Here is a 22,849-nt window from a genome sequence, read left to right on the forward strand (position 1 = left end):
GTAGTGATCAGAAGATGATGTGTGTACATGTGCAGGAGCACTGGCTGTGAAGCGCTGAGGGGAGGATGGTCCCCCCGTACGATCCAGGTCCTGCTCAAGGTTTCTTCCAATTAAAGGGGAGTTTTTCCTTCCCACTGTTTGCCTTTACGTGCTTGTCTGGGGGGTCAGGCTCTGTGTTATTTTAGGGCACCTAGAGAAAATATAAGTATAAAAGGTGCTCTACAGATAAAACGGAAATGGATTTTACTACTTTTCCCCTCCCTCTCACCCCAAACCCTCCCTCAACCCAATCCCTACTATCCTTTATCTTTTCCATTACTTGTCTGCTGTCCCCGTCACCCCCATCTCACCTCCACATCCTCTTCATCATTAAAGTTATCTTCAAAAGATTAAACAAATTAAACATAAAAGAATGTATAGTTGATTTAATTTTCTAACATAGAAAGGTCTAAACTGTACTTTATTATTTCTTTCATAGCAACATGAGCATGAAAATCTATTCACAGAAGCCTGCTATATACAACTGTTTATTTTTGATTTGCAAAACATCCAACAAAAATAACATTACATAAACACCAATTTATAATAGAAAAAAAGATCTTTGAAAAAAAAAGAGACAAGATAAATTGCAATTACATTAGAATTTAGGTGACTTTCTTGATAAATTGGAGCCATATCATGCTGACCTACACAGGCAGTTTATGGCTAGTAGCTTGATCAGTATACATGTGTTACAAACATTATATTAAGTGCTTTGTGTTGGTTCAGGCATTTAAATTGAACATGGCATGATTTTGGGTTCACAATGCAGGGTAAAAATTTAATGCCAAATTCAAATTTACATATTAATTCCTTATAAAAAAGGTTGACATACACGGCTGACAGAGTACTAAGTAAGAAGCCAATCTCACACTCGGACAACCTTCTTGCTCAAATCAAGCTGGGGAACACGTGAAGCTCTGTTAACACCCTCCCCTGCAACAAAACGATCATGTTATGGCACACAGCTCAGGGTAGATGTGACCATGGCAACATTGTTCCTCAGTCTTCACTGATCAATGAAAACTCTCTACTTTCTTTCAGTGTTTACCTGAAGCAGTTTGACATGAATAAAGAAAATGGTTTGAAATCACCAAAGTGAGTAGTTGTTTCGTTACTATGATACTAGGATCTGAATGGAATATTTTCCCCAGTGAGCATCACTAAGTTGTGTTAAAGACACTGTTGTCCAATGAGGCTCGTCATGCCACTTGGGGCTGACACTTTGGATGATACCTGCATTATTTAGCATCCATTACACACAGCTTGGTGGTGCTCATGATGAAAGCAGCATTGCATGGTTACTGAGGATTTCACCCCTCCCAATTCCCCTGGTTTAACCAACACTGGCAGGGAATGATGAAGGTGCAGGAACAGACTTTACAACAGAAGGAGAGGTGAAGACATAAAGACGGTATGAAAGAAGCAATAGGACAAATCGGAAGGTAAAAGGTGATGTAATACGGAGCACAGACTACGCTAACAGTACCGAGTGGAGCACAAACACACCTCTCACTTCTCCTGCTGCCACAAAGTCTTCTACTTTACACCTGCATTTACTCTGAAGAGTCCTCTTTACTTTGCCCAGACACTGTAGATCTCATCAGTATCTGTTAATGAAAAACTACATGATTATAAAGAAAAAGATGCACAGAGAGATGCTGCAGAGTAAATGCAACTTCATCCTAGTCAGAGCCCCGATGGTCAGAGTGCAGGCACTATATTGAAAACACTCTGGGTATTTTGTGCGTTAAAAAAAAAAGAAAACAAGAGGCATTGCTAAGTCTGAGAAGAAAAAAATGTACAAAATGACAAAACAAACTATGAATGACTTCATTAGCTGGACTCTCCCAAATCTGTGAGATATCTCTGAGGTAATCATTGAAGTATGACTCATTAGACAGCAATAAATACCAACATGAATACAAATATTATAAAAGTAAAAACAGAGGCAAATGCTTAACGCTAAAGCAAAATCTGAGCTAAAAGAGGTAGGTTTTTTTAGGTAGATTATGGTGTACATCCATTGTGGACACTCCTTTTAATAAGAACTACATTAAGTTGATTCCATTACAATCCCTGCCCTTAAAGGGAGGAACACAAAAAGTACAAACTAAAAGACTTAAAATACTTTGCATGGGAGATGGCCAACAATTTTCTGTGAATAATACATGTTTTGAGATTTACAATGGCAACATTTCTACAAAAAAAGGTCTGCTAACATGATAAACTGTAAAGCTTGCTGGTGATAGTGTACCATGAGTTGTGTATTGCAGGTATTGTTACTGTGTTATGTTGCCAATCTAAGGAAATCTCAGCATCTAACTGTGTGTGGATTTCCGCTGATGTATGGTTTTCCAAGTCCCAGCCTACTGTGCTAAAACCGAACAGGAAACTCTGGAGATAAGAGAGTGTAACTGTGTGTAGAATATTTTATAATGGGCTATTTAGTCAAAAAACAAATGTGGGTTCCCTCTAAGTTCCCTCAAAAACCTACTAGCTCATTTAGAGGTTACTATATAATACATCCTCAAGAGTTCCTGTTCGGTTTCCAAATGCCGAAGCGCAACTCCTCTTTTACCCTGTTCTTGAATGGAGGAAACTCTCCCCGTGGCACTTACATATTCACTGAGCCTCCCACTGTATTTAACATACATAAATCGACACTGCACCTCTATCTCAAATAGAAAATGGAACAAAATCAAACCCCTATCTACATACAAAAGTATGTATTCAGAAAAAAAATCAACATGGAGACTTTTCAAAGTCAGTGTTCAGTAACCAAGCACATCACACCCCTTATCAAACTGACATACTATACATACGAGTGGTACTGCCTAAAGACACTCGAGCTTTGACTCCTTAAAGTTCAATCACAGCAGGGTAATGATTATGTGAATATGGGAACATCCAAAAACAATTAACTATTTGTGCTATGCAGCCTATCTAAGCATCAAGGCCCATGCTCTCTGTATCTCATCGCCATCGTCACAAATTAACCCTGGTCTACTGAGATGAAGGAACCTCTTCTGCCCGACATAGAGGGCTGGATGGCCAATTACAGATACCCTCTGCAAAACAGAAGACTAAACTTTAGTGTTTTTTTCTGCAAACGATTTGTTGCTATGAACAAAATCACCTGCACTTGTGAAATTGACTTAATATTTCTTGGAGGAATTGTCTAAATATAGAAGACATGTCAATTCATATTTTTTTTTTTAAACCATAACCCTACATGCAGCAAGCCATACAATACTGGCCTGTAAACCTAAGCGTTTAAAGTCCTGTGGCAGTTTGGTTTATAAGCCATTAGATGCTGTCTGATGAAAAAGCAGCAGCAGAAAGACGGCATACATGTTCCCATCATATACAAGCTGATGTTCCACAAGCCTTAGATAAGAAGCATATATGCTAAGTATATTCTATCAAAAGAAAGAGTCTGAGCCTCTGGAGTCACTGTTTTGATGTAGCAGGTGTTTAACTAGCTTGATGCTCTATATGGCTTATATTTGAGAGCAGCACAGAATGTTTAGTTTGTCATCTTTCAGAAAATAAACCTTGAAACTAATATCAAATACACAAGCAACTCCCAGATAAGCCTAAATCTTTCATCCCAAAAAAACATGAAAAAAAGTAAAAATAAAGAGCTTAGTGTTTCAGAACATAATAATGCTGAAATTGTCAATTGTGTTTGCATATATAATTTTTTGGAAAAAAAAAAGAAAAAGAAAAAATAGCCTTGCGAATTTATGTACAGCGGCAGACATTATATCTATGCATACCTGGTATTTACATGGTACAACCACTAGAGGGCTGCGCAGCATACATCATCAAACAGGAGGGCCTGGATGTAGAGGTGCACACTACCACCACCATAACCAGGCTCTCAGACATTCTAGAAAATCCACTTCCCAGTCAGAAATGAAAGGGGTGTGTTATCTGTGGAGGTTTGAAGCAGCTTCCAATCTCTCCGCCCACCAAGTTCAATATATACTGAAGAGGAACAATTCATGGAATTGTTTTTAAAGGTGAAGTGAGGAACGGTATAGAACAACAAAAACCTCTACTGCAGCTGTATTCATATCTATGCCAATTCCAAGTATGGTTTGCAGCTATATATTAAGAAGAAGACAGGCCCCTTGCTTTGGCCTCGATTTACTATTCCAGTTAGATTTGGCATTTTAGCCCTTTAAAATCTGTGATAATATAGATACTGTATATCAATACATATGCTTGAGTAAAATGTGGTATAACAGTGCTTAGGATGTACATGATAGCAATTAACTATTTACATGGAAATAAACATTTAGACATTTGTCGATCAGACAAAAGAGAAAAAAAACAAATAATTTCAAAAAAAGAATAGCAAGCCATAATGCCGGCTTGGTTAAAATGACAGTTAGCAGTGTAAAAGTAGCGAACACATTTAGTGGCTAATTCTCACCTCAAATCCAGGCACCCTAAAACCTCACTACATTTACAGACTCTGCTCTGTACATGTCTATATAGTGACATTATCCTTCATAGGCTGCAAGGGTACACAACCTGCCGAGCGGCTGCATGAGTGAAGCGAGCCATGGAGCAGCAAGATTATTTTTAGGTATTGGAAGCTTCTTAAATAGGTTGTAGTAGTTGACCATACCTTTGGTGGAAAGTGAAAGGCATATGTTTCAATTGTACACACAGTCATATTACATAATGCTGCCTTGGAGAGAAGCAGATTAAAAAAATAATGTATGACTTTGTTTCATCAAAACCTTGAAAAAAAAGGTAATGTGCAGGCACTGCTTTTACACCGGTAAACTGAAATGTAATCCGTACTGTATCTAAATTGTTCTGTGTAAAAGTTACTGTTTCACCTAGGTGATTTAAATATAAAACAACCCCAGTAAAACCAAGAGGTAGCTTAACAGAATGGCTAAATGAATAACTGAGTATGCTTGTTGTATTGATGTGTGCACATGAACACACAAAATGTCCATTAGAAGCAGCTTTTTGTTGATTTAAATACAGACAAAAATACTGTATATAGGCAAAAGTTTTATGTAGTTAACTTGTACTATATGAAATTCCCTTGTTTACTGTGTCTCTGTATCTGCTTCCTCTCCATACAACCTCGGTTTTTAGACCAAGAGTGAGACATGACTTATGCAAGCGCACTTACACACACGCTCTCTCTCACACACACACATGCACGCACGCACACAAACACACACAACACTTTCTCTCACACAGGATCTTGTCTCCTGCTTCTTTTCCACCACTGATGTTCAGAGGTATTTTCTAGGACACTTCGCTGCCAAACACCTCTAACACCAGTGGGGTGAGCTGCATGCTGTGCTCCGGCTGGAAGGACAGTGAGCGGTACTGTTTGGAGTGCTCCTCGTTGAGGCTGCGCAGGTCGGCTAGCTTCTGGATCATCTTGGCATACAGCAGCTGTCCTCCTGGGTGATGAAGCTTAATGTAGGCCTGGAGGATCTCTGACAGCCGGTCCTGGAGGGCTTCAATCCGTGCGTGATCCTGCACACCTGGGCGGTCTGCAGTAGAGCATGAAGGACATTCATGATATTTATGCTAGTTACAGAAATTGTGAGATTTATAGGAACACAGTGTGTCTTTGTAGTTTTTTTGTTATTATTGTACAATAATGTATGATGAGTAATTACATTGTACAAGTATTGTTGCATTTGTTTGCTGACATAGGAAGCAAAAAGTAAAACTGTGAGCCTCACTGATTTACGGTGAGTAACGTGTCAATTATTTTTGACACAATTTAAATAATCATAAATCATAAATAATATAGAAAATAGAGCAAATGACATCAATCATCAATTCACAATGACCCTGTACATTTCCCCTACTCTTCTTAGTCAAGCCCACAGTACCTGGAGAAAGCAAACAGATGGCCATAAGCAGCACATGTTCCTCCTCGTGCAGGTTTAGCTTCTTCAGGCCAACCTGGAACTTTACCAGCGGCTCCAACAGTTCCAGAGTGTGGCCCGCTAAAGAGATGAGAACATCAATATCATCTGCAAACCAAGGCCTTTAAGGGAATGTTACCATTCCTCTTACACATAATAATATTTCAGTTTGCCTGTTGAAATCATCTCTTTTTATTGCATGCAGGGGTCATGGTATGTGCCATTTCTTTGACTGAGAAAGAGATTTGTTTTTATGCAGATCGATAAATGACGCACAACAGTGATCAAAAGTTATTGTTATTTATGTTTACTAAGGCTCCGATCTTCATATTTATTTAAGGCTGAAGTGTGTATTAAAACCTCAGTGCTATCCAAGCAGGTTGCCTGTAACATTGCACCAAATGCTTTGTTGGTTACTAATAATTTATTTAATTATAGCTCTGCACTTTATTTGGGTAATTAAAAATATTAAACTGATACAATTTAGTGGATTTGATTTTTTTTTCCAATTATGGCTGCTCATAAGCTTAGGTTCTAAGCTTCCTACATGAAAAAATGCATTTGTATTCTAGCCCTGTTTATGTTAACTATACAGCAATATTTTATGAACAGCACAACAGAGTTTCCTCGTGGTTAAGACAGTGGCTGTTTGTGTGGTAAACAGGTCAGGAGTGACATTCTTTGGTTAATCCCAGAAAGACAGGGTCTTGTTTGAAAGGCAAATGAAAGCCATGCCCACAGGGGCTTCTCCAGATATGTAAGACTGGTTTTGCAAAAACACTTGCATTACCAACTTTTACTCAATGGGTATGTACCCTACCAGTAACAGTAATCTGTTCTCCCACACTAATGACACAGAGACTTTCAAGTGGACTGGTTTCTTTAGGCACCTAACTAAGTGTTAATGTGAGTGTACTTTTCTTTGACCACTAGGGAAATGTGAACTACCAGGCACACACATAAAGTACTGAAGATGAGCTCATCTTCACAGCAGTCCAACTGTACACATGGCAGCGTAAACACTGACCTTTGGTGACATCGCTGATCTGATATTTAAAGTCAGGCCCACCACAGCTCCAGGACATGTCCTCCAGGTTGAAGCTCTGATTTGACCGCAGCATGATCACCTCAATGGCGCTGGACTTGAGCAGAGCGATCTGGTCCTCTGCAGTCAGCTCTCTAAAGGGAAAGAACTCATCTATTATCTCAAGAGTTCCACAACTAGGTCTTATGTTAAACCATGTACCTGCTTACAGTGCACATTTATTTTGATCATCATCATCAGTTCTTTTAAAGTAAAGATTTTAAAGGCAGTCAAAGGTCAAACCTCCAAGAGTTACTTTCAGTTTACCACCCACTGATTTGATGGGTTATTACTGTATGGGCATTCAACATTCTGCATGGGCCTCTAAATGTATTAAATCCTAACCACAGGCTTGAGACACGACTGAAACCAGCAGATCTTTAGGGGAGGTCTCGGTGTTTTGCAGGGATTAAAGTGCAGATTGTAAGTGGACAAACATTCCAAAGGTAATCCAGTCTATCACTTGTTGCCAGTGGGAATGACAACTTTCAGGAAATACAGGCCCCAACTCGTTTCAGCCTCGACTTTGGGGTGACCTCCTGAGATTCTGTGTGTTAGTCCCTGTCAACACACTGAGAGACAAATGTTCTGAAAGACAACTGTTTCCATGTGTGGAAGGTGGGACAAAAAGAATTATAAAAACATGGCCAAACATTGTAAATGTGTCTAATAATCACAAAATATGAGCTGGCCTTTGTCTTCCACAGCCACAGTCTCTTTTTCCAATTCCTCTCTTCTAATTTCAAAGTTAAGATAGTTCCACAATGCTGTCTTACCTGTATTAGGTTTTGATCACATGCCCTTAAAAATGTGTGATCATCAGATAAACAACATGTATGCGCAAGACAGGCAGGTGAATGCTGAGCACTGGAGGAGTGTCTTCCTCATGCAATCACCTACTCATACACTTAAAGGGCTGAACTTCACACTTACAACATAACCAGTAGTAAATGTTTAACCTCACTTAGTGAAGGAACACAGTACACAAGATTTCTAGCCATCTGCAATATACAATTTATCAGTTTTCTCTGGCCTTTAGACCATGGCCATCGCTGTGGCACAACATCAACTGATCAGGCTAGAAAAAAAACAGGCAGGTGTTCAAAGTCTTCAGCACATTTAGGTAAAGAGTCACTTGGAGACAAGCAAATAAAAACACATGAGGTTGAATTCTAAAAGTATGTCTAGGTTAGGGTTGTCATACGACCATTTGGTCATATGAGCACAAGAATTCTAATACAAACAACAAATCAACAAGGAAACAAAAAAGCTAAAGAGAAGCATTTCCTCTGTTGCTCTGTTGCACCGTCATTGCCAAATAAAAAGTGAAAGTCAGAGTGCACAAGAACATGTATGTATTAATTATTACATTTGTTTAGCCTATATGCATGCATTTATTTATAACACACACAAATAAACACATTTTTTGTTCATTTTGTTCTATGATATATTCAGTAAAATCCTTTTTGGCCAGCCAAGAAGCAACAGAGCCAAAACCCAAAACTTTTTAGGCTACTAACAACTAATGCAGAGTGACAGCAAGACAGAAAGATGCACACACAACACACATACCTGAATCCAGGGATCATCTTAGCAAAGCCAATGACCTTCTGGATACTATACGAGACCAGGTCAGCTAGGTGGGGCAGCATAGAGAGGCTGGAACCCTCCTCCTCACTGGAATCTGGGCTGCTGCCCTGCTCCTGGTACATCATCAGCAGGTTGTTAAAATTCATTTTGGTGTCCACTGACTCTGCAAGGTAAAGATAGGAAAAAAGGGACAGTGGAATATAGACAAAAAGTGTGAAAAAATGTATATCACAGTGAACAACAACTTCACACTGTGCAGAAGAAAAAAGAACAACACTGGAACAGAGGAGGCTTAAAAGAAAGAATCATCTGAAAATGCATGAGTGTCAGCAGAACAAAAACAACATGTGAATCACGCAGGCCTAGCTGGGTTGTTTTGAGTTATTTGTTCTGAGTGTTGGCAGAACAAAATGTGACTGTGTCCCTCGCTGTGTTCACTCTATAATCATGGATGTATTAATGAACTGGTGTTTACTAGTAGATGTCAGGTGTCTTCAGGGTGCATGTTATTCACAATCATTCTCAGTAAAGCTGCCTATTACATTATACAAGCCAACATGCACATGACTTAAGAGGGAAAAATTATGGCATTAACTCACATACTCAGACTGAAGTGAACTCTCTATAGTGTTTATCTTACCTGGAGAGTGATTGAAGGAGTCAGAGGAAGCATCAGAGAGGGAGTGGAGAGAGGCAGCTCTGCTGGCACTTCGTGTAACTGGGCCCTCACGCACTGGAGGCTACAAGGAAGGAAAGGCCAGGTGTTAAGATTTGATCTACTGTGCCTATTTGATCTAAGATATATATTTGAAAAAAAAAATATAAAATATGCTGTTTATGAAACACTAGGAATTAACAGAGCATGTGTGCATTATATGGAAAGGACAATATTACTAGTGTGACAACAACAATTATGTTAACACAAAATGTGTATTTTATAAAACTAGCTAGATTTAAAATTGTGTTAAAATTCCATAAAATATTTGAAATGTGAAATATGTTAGGCCGCTTTATGATGAACTGGTATCAACACACACCCTAAAACGGCAGAAGTCAGAGTAGGTTTCATCGTATGTTTTGTGGTGCGCTTCCACCAGCGTGGCAATGACCTGACTCTGTTCATCAGAGAGTCTGGGCCGCCGTGCCTCCCTCTCTGCTTCACGCTGTGCCTCCTCATCCTTCCTCCGCTGAATCAGGTCCTTCTTCCTCTGCACTTCCTCATCTGTCAGAATAACTAAAGGGGCAAGAGTGTAAGAATTTATATATACACTAAAAAAACACTTTTAGGAAGAAAACAATATAAGATTTTTTGTGTAAGAATAACAATAATAAAGTGATTTAGATAAACATCGGGAATATAACATATAACCACAGAGAATAACAGACTTACCATAAAACTGTAAAGGTAAACCGTTACCAAAACTTTTCAGTGTGTACTTGTGTTTTACATTGTGATGACAGATATGTCAAATTCATGCTGGCTGAAGAAGGGTTGTTATTTTCTGGAGGAAGAGAACAGGAGGGATGGGTCCATATGGAGACCCCTGCTGCACTGAACAACTGAGTGCATTGTCTTTGTTCTGTTCGCTCCTTGTTGTTCTAGCCACTGAATTAGCTCACAGAAACCGAGAGAGAGGGAGAGAGAGAGAGCTGGGTCCCTACAAATGCTGATGTTTTTACAACTGCAACAGCAATGCTACTGGCTCCTGTTCACATACAACAAATTGCAGTGGCATTGCCACCGCTGCTGTGGTATTCCCAGAAACACTCCAGGGAAAAAACATTCAGCTGGCAGGGTAAGCCTTACCCTTTGCTTAAAAGGGGCCTCTGGACAATATCCGGATATTAGAAGAAAACAAGAAAAGATGAACCTTCTATTTACAGACTACAAAAACAAACAATACTCTTTAAAGCAGAGGCCCAGCTACATTGTATATGAGGTGTTGAAACTTAACATAAGCGTATACTTACTGTACACAATGTGGGGAGGTTCCAGTAGTTCAAACAGCACATGTAAACATTCTAATGGGGCAAAGACCCAGAGACACTTGACCTCAATCCAAATATTACATAATATTTACAAGAGAGACAGTAGGCCCCCAAGACAGCAAACACCAGCTGTGTAAAATGTTACTATTCATTTTGACTAAAGGAAACAAGACCGACAACAAGACGGATCGAGAAAATCAGATTTAATCTAATTACCATACAGCAGGGAATCTAGCTAAATGAATAAGTGGGAAACTGGTTCTGGATATAATGTTGATTCATATTTAGCAATTTTGCCTTTATCACATGACATGACTCATGTTAGGTCAAACTAGAATCCTCCTACTGAGCTTTAATTAATTTAATACATGCATGTTATCCCATGCCCATGGGTGACTTGTCATACTTACACTCTTTCATCATGCCAATGTCCACACAGCGTTTGAGCCGGCATGCCTGGCAGTGGCGCCTGTTGTCCTTGGTGATGGTGCAACTGCCGTTAAAGGGACATGTGAAGCTAGCCTTGCGCTTCATACTGCGCCTAAAAAAATTGTATACAAAACTTGATTTAAGGCATGTACAGAATTCTGTTTATAATATAACTTTGAGGAAGGAATTTAGAATAAACAAATTCAGGCACCTTCAGAGATGTTTTGTACACATAATAATTATGACTGGATAAATATTTTTTCCCTTCAAGTCTGGGAGTGAAACAGCATAAATATGGATGAGTGCCAAGGAATCCAGGGATAACAAATGAGTCTTGCCAAATGGTGACGCAAATCATAATGATTTAGTCATGTATGCATGCACATTTATACACAGATGCAAGCAAAAACACAAAGACAAACTTTTTGTGAGAGTTCACACAAGGGCCATCTGACAGACGAGGAAGGAGATTATTAAACATCCATTATTTCCTCTGCCTTTTCATATCAACACTGCAGAGAGGGATTGGACCATATGGATGGATATATCAATCATAAACACAAACTCACAAAATTATGATTTGGTTTAGTTCTAAACATGTATCAATGAGCAGGGATCACCCAAGCATTTACTACTGGACCAAGCTCATTTGTATTCTCAACCTGCAGCTTAGCATTGTCGTGAACACTAATGTTGTCAGTGGTATTGTATGTGTTCCTATGTAACTGTATGCAGCAATTACATTTTTATGCAAGCAAGCTTTTGGGTGGCCATTATGTACGCAGTTTCAGGTATGTGTTTGTTGGCCATGTGTCAATAACTTGGTCAATATGTATTTTCCTTCCTCATCAGGGTGGTTTGTGCTGGCTATACAAAGCACACTTACTGTGTGGCTGTCTGTACACATTACAATTTATGTGTATTTTGACTTGACATGGATTTGTGTACCTGAAAAAACCCTTGCAGCCCTCGCAGGTCATGGCATTGAAGTGGAAGCCGGTGGCTTTGTCACCACACACACCGCAGATCCGTGGCACATTCCTGTCAAACTCATCAGGGGCCACAGTGGAAGTACTCACAACCGTGGGCTCCATCACTGAACAGAGACAGAAGGGAAAGTGAAATGATAAAAGAAAAAGACTGATTAAACTAGTTGGTACATTTCAAAAACCTGAATTTAGCCTGCACAATTCCTGTCTTGAATTGTACTCAGTTCATTCTTGTGCACATCATTAGATCAGATTATATATATATATATAGTCATCATTTACCTCCCAAGTATACCGTTTCACTCAAAAATGCTGAATTTGGGTTACATTTCATTACAGTGTTTTGCGTATTTATTACTTTACAGCATCATGAGAAGGAGAAAAATGGCATGTCACCACAAGGCTAGCATCCTCATCAACAAACAATCACTGTCTTTTTCACAAAGCTTCTTTCTTATGCCTCTCTTTGCTTCCAGTGCAGAGTGAAAACGAAACAAATGATGGAAGGAGGTGGAAGGAGGCAAGCGCAACCAAACAATTTCAATCCAGCTCACACATAACAGCCAATGAAGTAAGGACCCAACTGAATAATTTAAGATAATTTGACAGGGCTCTTTATCATTCATGTCTAATTAAAAAACTGTTTAAGCAACAACAACAACAAAAAAGACTTGTGAGCACCATGCCTTCAAACCACAATGGGTTTTTGGCCAATTTTATTTAGTTATATTATTATATAAGGACATGAAGTCTTTGTTAAACCAGAACTCAAAGAGAAGAAAGAAAAGAGGACCCAGTCACTGGAATGCTGCTGTAGGCATAGTGTAAAGTATTGACTCTAACCTCTACACCACATTCTCCAACCGGAAATATCTGCACATTTTTTTTACTTAGCCAGTGTTCTGTATCTATCACATTTTGTTTTGTTTATTACTACTAGCATCAAATGACAAGAGAGGCAACGGTGTGTCAAAATTGTCCCACTGAACAACTATCACTTCATTCCTCCACCCACCCTCTCTCACATCCCTCTTTCTGAATTCAAATGGCAAATGCTGACTCAAAGATCCTTCAGATTTCATGTCTTTGTGACAGTCTCCACAGGCTATTTACTACACTGTTATACTTGACATCAGAGTGGTGAAAACATGAATGAGCTAATTGCAAGCCGTCACACTCCATGTGTCCTAGACGGTTTGCAAGCACCAAAGTGGACCAATTCACATTTAAGTCAACCAAATAGTCCCATGAACCTACTACTCCACACAGGGTTTATCAAACAGCACAGAAGTAGCAGTTTAATAACAATTCTTCAATTCAATCAATTCTGTAGGCAAACAATTAATGTGCAAGGCTGTCACAGCCAAGCTAATTTGAGTTTTCAGGATCAGCTAAGATAGTCCTGCTGTGAGATGTGAAATGCAACCCATGGCCCCGAACATGAGATGGTTTTGATTGCATTACATTTAACTTAGTGTGTAAGATTTTATCAGGAACAAAAGTCAACTGGTATTTGGAGAGGTGATACAATATCAACACACAGAATACTCATGGACCAGCAGAAAGTGTACAGGAATACAATCAGCTCTAACATAAAGCCACAAATCTGTAATTCCTACTATGTAATGTAATGTTTGACAGATTTTTACAATAAAGCATACATTCAGCTCTGCTGCCCACAGGCAAAATACTCCCACTGGGCATTTACATTTATCACTCATTGCAAACCAAAACACCATCAACATTATGTACTGATCACTGAGGACAGTCCTCTGTGATTGCATTCAGCTTTGACAGACCATTACACTAAATGCACAGTAGAACTGAGAGAGTGCTAAATAATGCATCAGGTTATTAGAGCAGATCTGTACTCATTTCAGACTCAGGCACGCAAAGCTGGAAATCAGGTTTTCAGCTTTAGGCTGTTACTAAGTTTTTCACTCTTGATGATATCCATGATATATCAACCGCATGATAATCATAAATGCGAATACAGACTTTCCGATCTTAACCTAGGAACCCAGTACTATTTTTCTCAGTGTTTCAGGATTAATTAGCAACGCAGTTATTTAAGATTAGTTTGCAGTGCTGACAACAACTATATTTTTTTTAACTTGCTGATATACACATAAAAGTAATATGCTTAATTAATAGTAGTAATAGTAGTAGTAATAGTTAATAGTAGCTACATGGTTTTACTAATTAAAGTATCATGGCCATGTGATTTGATTTTAGAAGTGGGGACATCATGCATTATGCCACTGACTGTTTTACAACTTGTAGTCCAGCAAGTTTTGGAGCAAACAACAGTTGAATTCCAATGTGTTGGAACTAAAACCTCTCAGGTGCTGAACAGATTTGTTGCTCTCTACAAACAGAAGCATGGTATTTTTTGGCAGAAATAAGATCCTAAAGACATACTCAGGGTACAGATGGACAGCAAGACATGTGAGATATACTGCAGACTGTTAAAATTCTTCTATGGAAAATATACTATTCTGTCTTTTTTAAATGATTTTTTTAACAATTTCTCCTCCAACCTAAAATATTTAACCAACTGCTGACATGTAATACATTTATTAGAATGTGTATTCACTTCATTACATTCTAGTCGAGCCAAAGCAATAAACTTTCAGCAGTACTAGTGATTTAGGTAAAATGTTAGGGTTAAATCGGGCCACAGCTTGCAGGGGCTAAGCTCTGTGTCCTGCCATCCAAGGCGCACCCTGCCAAAGCCCCTCCTCCTTCTGTATAACACAGCGTTGCTAACCCTCACACAACTACTGAAATCCACTTTCAGACACTACTATATGCACACCAAACAAATGTAACATATTAGTTCATTTCTTCTTTATAAACATGCTTAATTGTGCTAGTGCCAACAAAGCTGTCCTTACAGAATCAGATTGTTTTTATGATTTTCTGACTGCAAGAGCCAAGACCAACAAGTCCCTGCTAATATAATAGCACTCTCTAATGCTTCAAGAATAACAGAGGTTCAATTTGCAAACTGTTTCAAAGTGCTGATGTGCTACACAACTAGAAAACAAAATAGATCAATCATGATCTTCTCTTCTTATTATACAATTTTGAGTGTACATGTTTTGTCACGCTTACAGTATGGCAAATATAAGTGAACTAAGTGAAGGGGCCACCAATTTTGAACTTTTCATGTGCGACTGTATACTTTTCAGATTGAAAACATGACTTAATTGTGATTTGCATCCTGACAGCCATCTTTGGCCATCAAATGAAATGAACTTTAATTGGGCCTGACTTGGTACCGATCATGATTTATATCTTTGGAAAAGGGGTTTTAAGCAGAGAAAGGGATGAAAAAATATAGCAAGTTAATGACACCTAAAGCTGCATACACTGCATGTGAACTGGTGCTGTACTGGAGGTTATTAAAGTGGCTCAGCCACATGACTAGAATGAGTAGAAATAAGACAAATCTCACTGGTTTGGGTGAAGTACATTGAATCTCTTATGGCGCCTGAGTTAATGATTGAATGACCTGTCTTCTGATGCTGGGGTGACAGTCTACATGCATAAATTTATAGTTTAGCACAAATTACTACATACTATAAAAATACTGGTTCAACAGTATGAGACCCAACATTTCCTATTCAGCACAATTCCCTCTGGTTTCTGTAATCTTCCCAATATATTGCTTTTAAGAACATCACAGGGACGGAATGTTTACTCTGCTCATGTAACACCTTGCTACACACATAATTCCGATGAATTTCCAGCTATTGCCCTGTGAATGGCTGTTTGCATTCAGAGAAAGGAAATACCAACCCACAGGAGCGGGCAATGAGAGTAGTGTAGGAGGAAGAGAGATGCATGAGAGAAGCAGACCAGGGAGGAGCGGGCGGAAACGGGTGGACATTGGGCAATGGAGTAAAAACACACAGGGATGTACACTTAGATACAGCAAGTAGGGGAGGGGTGACCTCTTTGTTACATTGACTTTCTGTGTCACAATGGCCCACTGTACCCTGTTGGCAGCAGTGAAAACGAGGAAGAAATAGTATGTTGAGCAGCCATGCAGCAGTGGCCCAAAGAAGGTGATCAACATTAACAGCTCTTTTTGTTAGCTTGCTAAAAATATCCAGTCATAAGCCACTTCAATTACCAGCTAAATATAAATACACGTCTCATCTTTGACAGCCCTCATCTTGCGATAGATCAGGGAAAAAAATCAACTTGCTATTCATGTTGGAATCACATTTGTAGTATGATGTATCGCTGTTGATCCTAGTTCAATTTTGTTTCTCAAGAAGTAGGTTTTAATATTATGTGTTTAGATATAACCTTAACCATAGACTGGTGACCTCCAACTAAGAAACTGAATTTTAAGTGAAACAAAAAAGCAAAGTGTACTAAAAGTGACATAGTGGCATTAGCAGAGGAGCAAGAGATGAGGCCTGCTTTAAATATGCATTTTACCGCAAACTGACTGCAGCATGTCATTTTAACTGGGTGGTGAAAGCTGCAAAATGAAGACATTAGCCCACTTTTGGTGGTGAAGTTGGAGGAGAGGTTAGGGAGTTTCCCCTTCATTTTACCCAACAGACTAGTTGAGGGAGAACAAGTGCTACTTAGCATGCAGTGGAGCAGTGACTCATCTTTTCCTCCTTTGATTTATTCCCATTACAGCTAAAATGGCATGCATGTTTCTCATAATCCAGGGCCTGATGCTGTAACCGGTCCCAGGTTAGCTTTATAGATATGATAGTGTCTGTGGAGGTGTAATGCTCAACAGTTTAAAAGGCCATCAGTTCTGAAGATAAATAGTCTAGTGCTGTTAGCGGCCGGCACTTAAATACACTCTTATCATACAGCAGAATATTCTAAGTGTAACCAACAGTACGTAAAACACCCCATGTTTAAATATTTATTAATGAACAGCAGGCAGGTGAAGGAATATCCCACTAATGTTTGCATAACATTCGCCATACAACTCTTAGCATGCATCACAATGACCCAAAAGGATACCTCTAACCTGCACCTTCTAATTAGCTGGCATTTGATGTCAATCAGCACAAAATTAGGTCTCAACTGCAGATGGTGTGAATCTGAGTAACAGAAAGGAAGACTTGTAAAGAGCTAATATAAGATGTAGTAACACTTGACAATTTTGCACAGGGAGCAATTTAGTAATGCATAAATCTGCCCATTCCTGCTGCAGTTATTGCATCTACAGCTGCTGTGAGACACTCTACAGGGAAGAGTGCCAATGTAGACCATGGCAAAGGGCCAATACCTCTCATAAGGTAACTTGTTTCCCTCTGTTGTTCTTGCCATTTGATTTCCAGATGCACCCCATGTATGTGATTACAAAACAGGAAGCAGGAACAAGCCACTGGTTTCCATTGTCAGGTACCCCGCTACTTACGGAAGAGCCATAAATGAGACTGTAGCTGTGAAAAAGGTTTGGAGCCCAGCCCAGATGTTAGATTAACTTTCATCAAAGTCAATATCAAATGATTATAAAACCCACCCTCAACCCACGCCCACCCTCTACCAAACCTAATTAAGTGTTGCCATTAGGGCCTTGGTGTTTAAATAAATTGTGATTGTGCACAGGGAAAGATATAACAAAGTGAGTAAAGGGGAGGATCTAGACAGCATTTCAGAGGGATCATTTTAAGTGCACACAGACGTGCAGAAGAGAGAAGGGAAAGCGGGAAATAAAAAACCTCTGGCATCACTCCCCAAGAATGTCAGCAATGAGCTTACAGACCACATCCCAACACATACGAGTCAGAGTCAGAATCACATCCAGACCTATAACAGCACTGGAAGAAAGAGAGGGATCGCTGTGGAACGCCTGAGTGAGAGAGGAGGCCCTGTACGACAGTCCAATGAGCATCTTCCGTCTACATCACATGACACAGTCCCACAAATGGTTCTAAAATTGTTCCATGCTGCCAAAAGTTTCTCTTAAAGGGAAAAAAGACAGCAAAAGAGAAAGAAACAGATAAAGGCAGAAAGAGAAAGAAAAGATAGTGAAAGGATTTTATAAAAGTTGAAGATAGAAGCATATGTGTGTGTGCACCTCAGGCTGGGTCAGCAAGAATACAGAAGAAACATAAAACAAATCAGGTCTGGAAAACCCAGGATGCAGAAAGAAATACACTAATGGAAATACATGGCATTGCAATTTGCACATTGAAGCTGACAATATATAAAAAACAGCATGAAAACATACATTTAAAGAACGATGGGGAAAAGAAAATGTAATCTGAGATTAAATTTGTATTTAAAAATTTCCTTTGGGAAAAATGTATATGAGGATAACTGATTGAGCAAAGAAAACAATGGACAAAAGACAACAACAAGGCAGACAAACTGAGTCTGTAATGCAGCTAAACAACTGGCTGAGCAGACTAGCCCAGTCCTGTCTCTTCGTTTCTCTCTCTCTCTCTCTCTCAGTCTCCTTCCCGCAGCCTCCATTGGTCTATCTCATGCTCTTTCCTACGATCACAGGGAGCATGTTACAGCAGCAGTAATAGCACATGACAAGGTGACCTGTGCCCCACACAGGATGGGCTAAACTGGGGTGGAATAGGTGGGGGGTGGAGGGGGGTCCCATGTCCCGTGTCCAGACCTGTGGTCTGTGTACAACCAAGCCCCACTGCTCACCAGCAAGGGGGGAGAGGGGGCAGTGACGGCAGCCTGCCCCTTATGCTGGGCCCCTTGCTGGACTCTGGAGAGGGGAAAGAGACGAGGCAGGGAGAGGCCCACTCAAACACACACCAAAAGTCCTGTTTATGTCTATGATGAATTTGACAGAGAATACACATTCTTGAGCACACACAGCCGTGCACACAGAAAGCCAACTGGACAGAACTGGACAGACAACGGACATTTGGGTGAGGTGGTCAAGTTATATAACATCTATAAAATGCCGTCTCTCTTTAAGGAAATATTTCTGTTAGCAACATAAACTATAAGAAACATTTGTTAAAAATCTGGTCTTAAATACATTTAAAAAATAAAATAATAAATAGTCACAGATCATAAGTTTATAAATATTTTTCTACTAATATAGGATATACAGTACATTACCTGCCCTAGATATCCAACAGTGACGTATATTTTGCATTCTAAGAAGGTTATTTTCTGCATGACTTGTGCTGCCTATACAACAAATATTACCTATGTGATGTGTTTGGCCTAGAAACCATCAACCACAGAAGGTAATTGAGGACCTGAAGACATTAGGGTTAACTTAACACTTCATTAGACTCAAAGGCAACTGAACATATGTAGAAAACAGCACACATGCACAGGGGTACATACAAGTGGGTCTTTACAGTTAAGTACAGCAGCCTCTTTCTTTCTATAGGGTCACATGTAAGAGGAAGCAACCAATTACTCTAGTCACGAAAGGGGGGAGGGCTGGGGTATTTCACTGTATAGGCGACCTAATGGACTGTACCATCATCACCACAGCACACTGCTCCGTAAACAACCTGCTACAGTTACAGTCAATAATGACACAAACCATTTTGTAGCTTCTTGTTGTAGGTCAACAAAACCTTAAATTTACACAGCCCACATTTAAGTTAGGGTCAAGAACAATACAGGATATTAAGTGAATTTTTACATCATTAAAATATATGATTGTTGACCTTTTGTCAAGCTAAGACAATGGTATACTGAACACCATTTTTTTGTGAACAGTGAAGCAGTTGACATAAAAAACAGCATAATATACTATATACATGCTATATACATCAGAAACTGATAGGTGTGAGAAACAAAACACTAAGCTCACTAGGAAAGCAGGCAGAAATATATCCTTCTGGCTGTTAGCTGCACTCGGTCCCTCCAAATTCACTTTTAAGTGATGAGAAGCCGAAGGAAGAGCAGGAGGCTATTTAAACTTTATATGTAAAATAGACAGAAGGCTTGTGATAATTAATGATGTAACTGTCAGCCAGTAGCTCAGTTAACCGTGCCAGTTAAAGCGAAACATCTTTTGAAATGATTTTCTACTACCTTTTTATAACGTGTTTGTGATGTAAATTTTTCCATGCAAAAATAAGTGCAGTATACTCATAAAGACAATTCACTGAAGCCAATGCATCTTATCAGTATGTTATCATGTCTCTATACTCACAATAAAAAACAGATTTTGCTGAAAACTATAATGAAATTATAGTGTATTAACTATATTAACTAAGAAAACACTAACAGAAAGAATATGTGCTATACTTAAATTGAGTGTATTGAAAGTTTTCACAACACAGCTGCTGTCTATTGGTGTCACAGATCTAGGTCATATTTTAACAACTCACAATAAATAAAGTCAGGTAATACTGTATTTCAGGTAATACTGTATAACAGGCAGCTAATAAGTCAAGACACCTAAACAACAACAATGCCTAACTATGGAAACAATTTCATGCTGTACTAATGTACAGAAAGCATAATGGCAGGTATGAATTAGAAGAAAGAAGAAAAATAGCTCACCTGAGATTTTAGCATGCCCTTGTACAATAGGTAAGACTTGTAACCTTTCTTCAGTATCCCAAGTTGTTAATCCTGTTCAGTACAAAAGCAAAATGGCATGTCGCAAGTCACTGAGTGGGCCTTTACTCTAGTACCTGACCTGCAGTTGCTCTGTTTATGTAATGCTGGACTATTTTCAACAGCAACATACACACTCCGTTGGTAATCATATAGCAGTTAGACAAGTGCGTAGGCAAACATCCTGATAAAACCTTAGCTAAACTGCGTTAAACATGTTTCCCCTGAGGTTTTGAGCAACAGAAATCAGTGTAACACAACTCTCGGCTTTAGCATTCCTCCTGTGCATGCGAGTTTCATACCTCAGCTCAACTTTTCCCCATCAAGACCGAGTTGCTTTTAATCCTCTTTAGTCGTCAGTCGTCGTCTTCGTCTTCATGCTTTTGGAAAGTGTGCTTCCTCCATGTTGACTAGAGTAGGTTAGCTTAAAGGAGAGAGACCTGCTCTACGCTAAACGCCAAACGAAACTGTGAGAAGACTTGGGAAAGAAAACGTCAAACTCGTACGCCCTTCCAGACACACACACATACACACACAGCAGCGGTGGTAGTAGCTAACGCTAGCGTGGCTAGCTGGCTGCCTTAACCCTAAAACGCGGCACCAAGTTCATGCAGCTTATTAACCGTTATGCGACCGTAGTCATGGATCATCTGTCTAAAAAATGTCACTGAAGGGCTAACGCATGCGGTAACATAGAAAAAAACTCAATCACACCTGCGGTTGTCCGACGAGAAATAGGCTATCCCTCCTTCTTCAGGACCCAAATAGATAGCCATTACTTTTTGTTATGCACCGCCCCCTCCCTGGGACCTCTACGGGAAAGAGGGATTTCCCCCCAGCCCCTACGGTAACCAATCACAGGTGGTCGCGCAGTATCTTTCGTCTTGTGATTGGTTTCATGTCTACATTGCTCTGGTCTGATTGGTCAGTTTTAGTGCTCATAATTAGGAAGTACGCCCACTCAAACAGGGGTGTGTCGTGACGTCAGAGGTAACGAAGAGGTAAACAACTTTGACCGCGTGAGGTTTAAAGCAACATCGTTTTGCTTGTGATCTCTGAATCAATGGAGACCCGGTGTGGGGGATTACCGTGCTAACATTAGACACGGTGCACTGTCTCAATAGGTGGAAGTGGTCTCACTGAGGCCGTGCTTTCATATACGCCGGTCTGTCTTTGTTCGGAGATGCATGCGGCGAGCATTAGATTACAAATTTAAACAACCCCTAACACCATCAAGATCGATATAACGGCACTGAAACGACAACATGAGTTGTGTCGGGCGTCAAATATGTCAATTGATGCATTTTGCTACATTATTTCTTTGACACTTTGCAAATGTGTGCAGTGATGCGTGTGTACTGGAGGGGTGTGTCTACTCTGCGGTACAGTGGTAGGCTGAAAAGCGATGCCGCTGCATGGCGATGTTGCCATAGATTTGCAATGCATGAGGGATGGCAGAGTAAGCTAAAAATAGACCATTAAACAAATGAGCTGCATAGTGTTTGTGGTTAAATATTGTCGGCATGGTCTTGTCCTTGATGAAAAAATCTCCCCCCAACTACAAACTAATGAAGGTGGCATTTATCCATTAACTGCTTCGAGCACCTAAGATCTCTGGTATGTGCTTTAAAAGGTGATGAGGGTGGTGTGTGTGTGTGTGTGTGTGTGTGTGGTATTATGGCCATTAGAGGGGGGCCTGGGTGAAGGTCAGAGGTGTGTCTATAATGTAAACAATGTAAAGGCCTCAGATAAGAAGGGGAGAGGGAAAGAGAGAGGAGGGCCCCATCCGGTTCCATACATCCTCTTCCAACTAATCATGAAAACAAGAGCAGGTCTGTGCAGACTGTACAGAGAATAACAGACATTAGTGGTGTAAATCAATTGCATCAATATGCAATTATAAATAAATAGAGTTGTTTTCATACATTTTATACTTTGTAACTCACGTATCTTATAGTCCTATAATTCCTTTTACTACCTATTGTTGTGTTAAAAGTACCTTCAGGTCATAAACAGCATAAACAAAAAACAACAATGTACCCCCCCCCCCCCCCCCCCCCCATAGCCTCCAAAACCACAGTTTTTTTTAAACTAACTCCCCCTTAAATATTCCACATAATATACATTTTGCACTCGGTGTTAGGCTAAAAACAGTACAGATCACTCATTAGACTTACTGTAAACAGGGAGTTTTTTATGCCAGCTTTGCACCTCAGAACTAGTACAGTACATCCTGAGCCCACCAGCACCTTAGATAAGTG

General features: G+C 39.7%; 1 protein-coding gene across 3 annotated transcripts; it reads right to left on the reverse strand.

Annotated features, from left to right (window-relative positions):
• Positions 1–513: 513 nt before the first annotated feature.
• Positions 514–21,386, reverse strand: vdrb (vitamin D receptor b). 3 transcript variants are annotated; one of them, XM_028404953.1, is made up of 11 exons: positions 21,303–21,363; positions 20,891–21,066; positions 20,532–20,603; positions 12,001–12,148; positions 11,034–11,164; positions 9,672–9,868; positions 9,275–9,374; positions 8,617–8,797; positions 6,988–7,139; positions 5,925–6,041; positions 514–5,576 (listed from the first exon to the last, which is right to left on the reverse strand). In XM_028404953.1, the coding sequence occupies exons 4-11, from the start codon at positions 12,144–12,146 to the stop codon at positions 5,323–5,325; spliced, it is 1,278 nt and encodes a 425-aa protein (XP_028260754.1). In that variant the 5' UTR covers positions 12,147–12,148; positions 20,532–20,603; positions 20,891–21,066; positions 21,303–21,363; the 3' UTR covers positions 514–5,322. The 3 variants fall into 3 exon arrangements, with proteins under 3 accessions (XP_028260754.1, XP_028260753.1, XP_028260755.1); XM_028404952.1 differs by having other exon boundaries at positions 20,891–21,386; XM_028404954.1 differs by lacking the exon at positions 20,532–20,603 and having other exon boundaries at positions 20,891–21,386.
• Positions 21,387–22,849: the final 1,463 nt, after the last annotated feature.

The sequence above is a fragment of the Parambassis ranga genome, chromosome 5, assembly GCF_900634625.1.
Source record: "Parambassis ranga chromosome 5, fParRan2.1, whole genome shotgun sequence".
NCBI classification, from domain to species: domain Eukaryota; kingdom Metazoa; phylum Chordata; class Actinopteri; family Ambassidae; genus Parambassis; species Parambassis ranga.

Excerpts from the sequence above, each read along its gene's own strand:
- vdrb (XM_028404954.1), bottom strand. The coding sequence starts at position 12,146 with ATGGAGCCCACGGTTGTGAGTACTTCCACTGTGGCCCCTGATGAGTTT. Across the intron at positions 11,165-12,000 it reads GGCTGCAAGGGTTTTTTCAG|GCGCAGTATGAAGCGCAAGG; the intron begins GTACACAAATCC and ends CAATTTTTTTAG. Across the intron at positions 5,577-5,924 it reads CATCTGTTTGCTTTCTCCAG|ACCGCCCAGGTGTGCAGGAT; the intron begins GTACTGTGGGCT and ends GCTCTACTGCAG.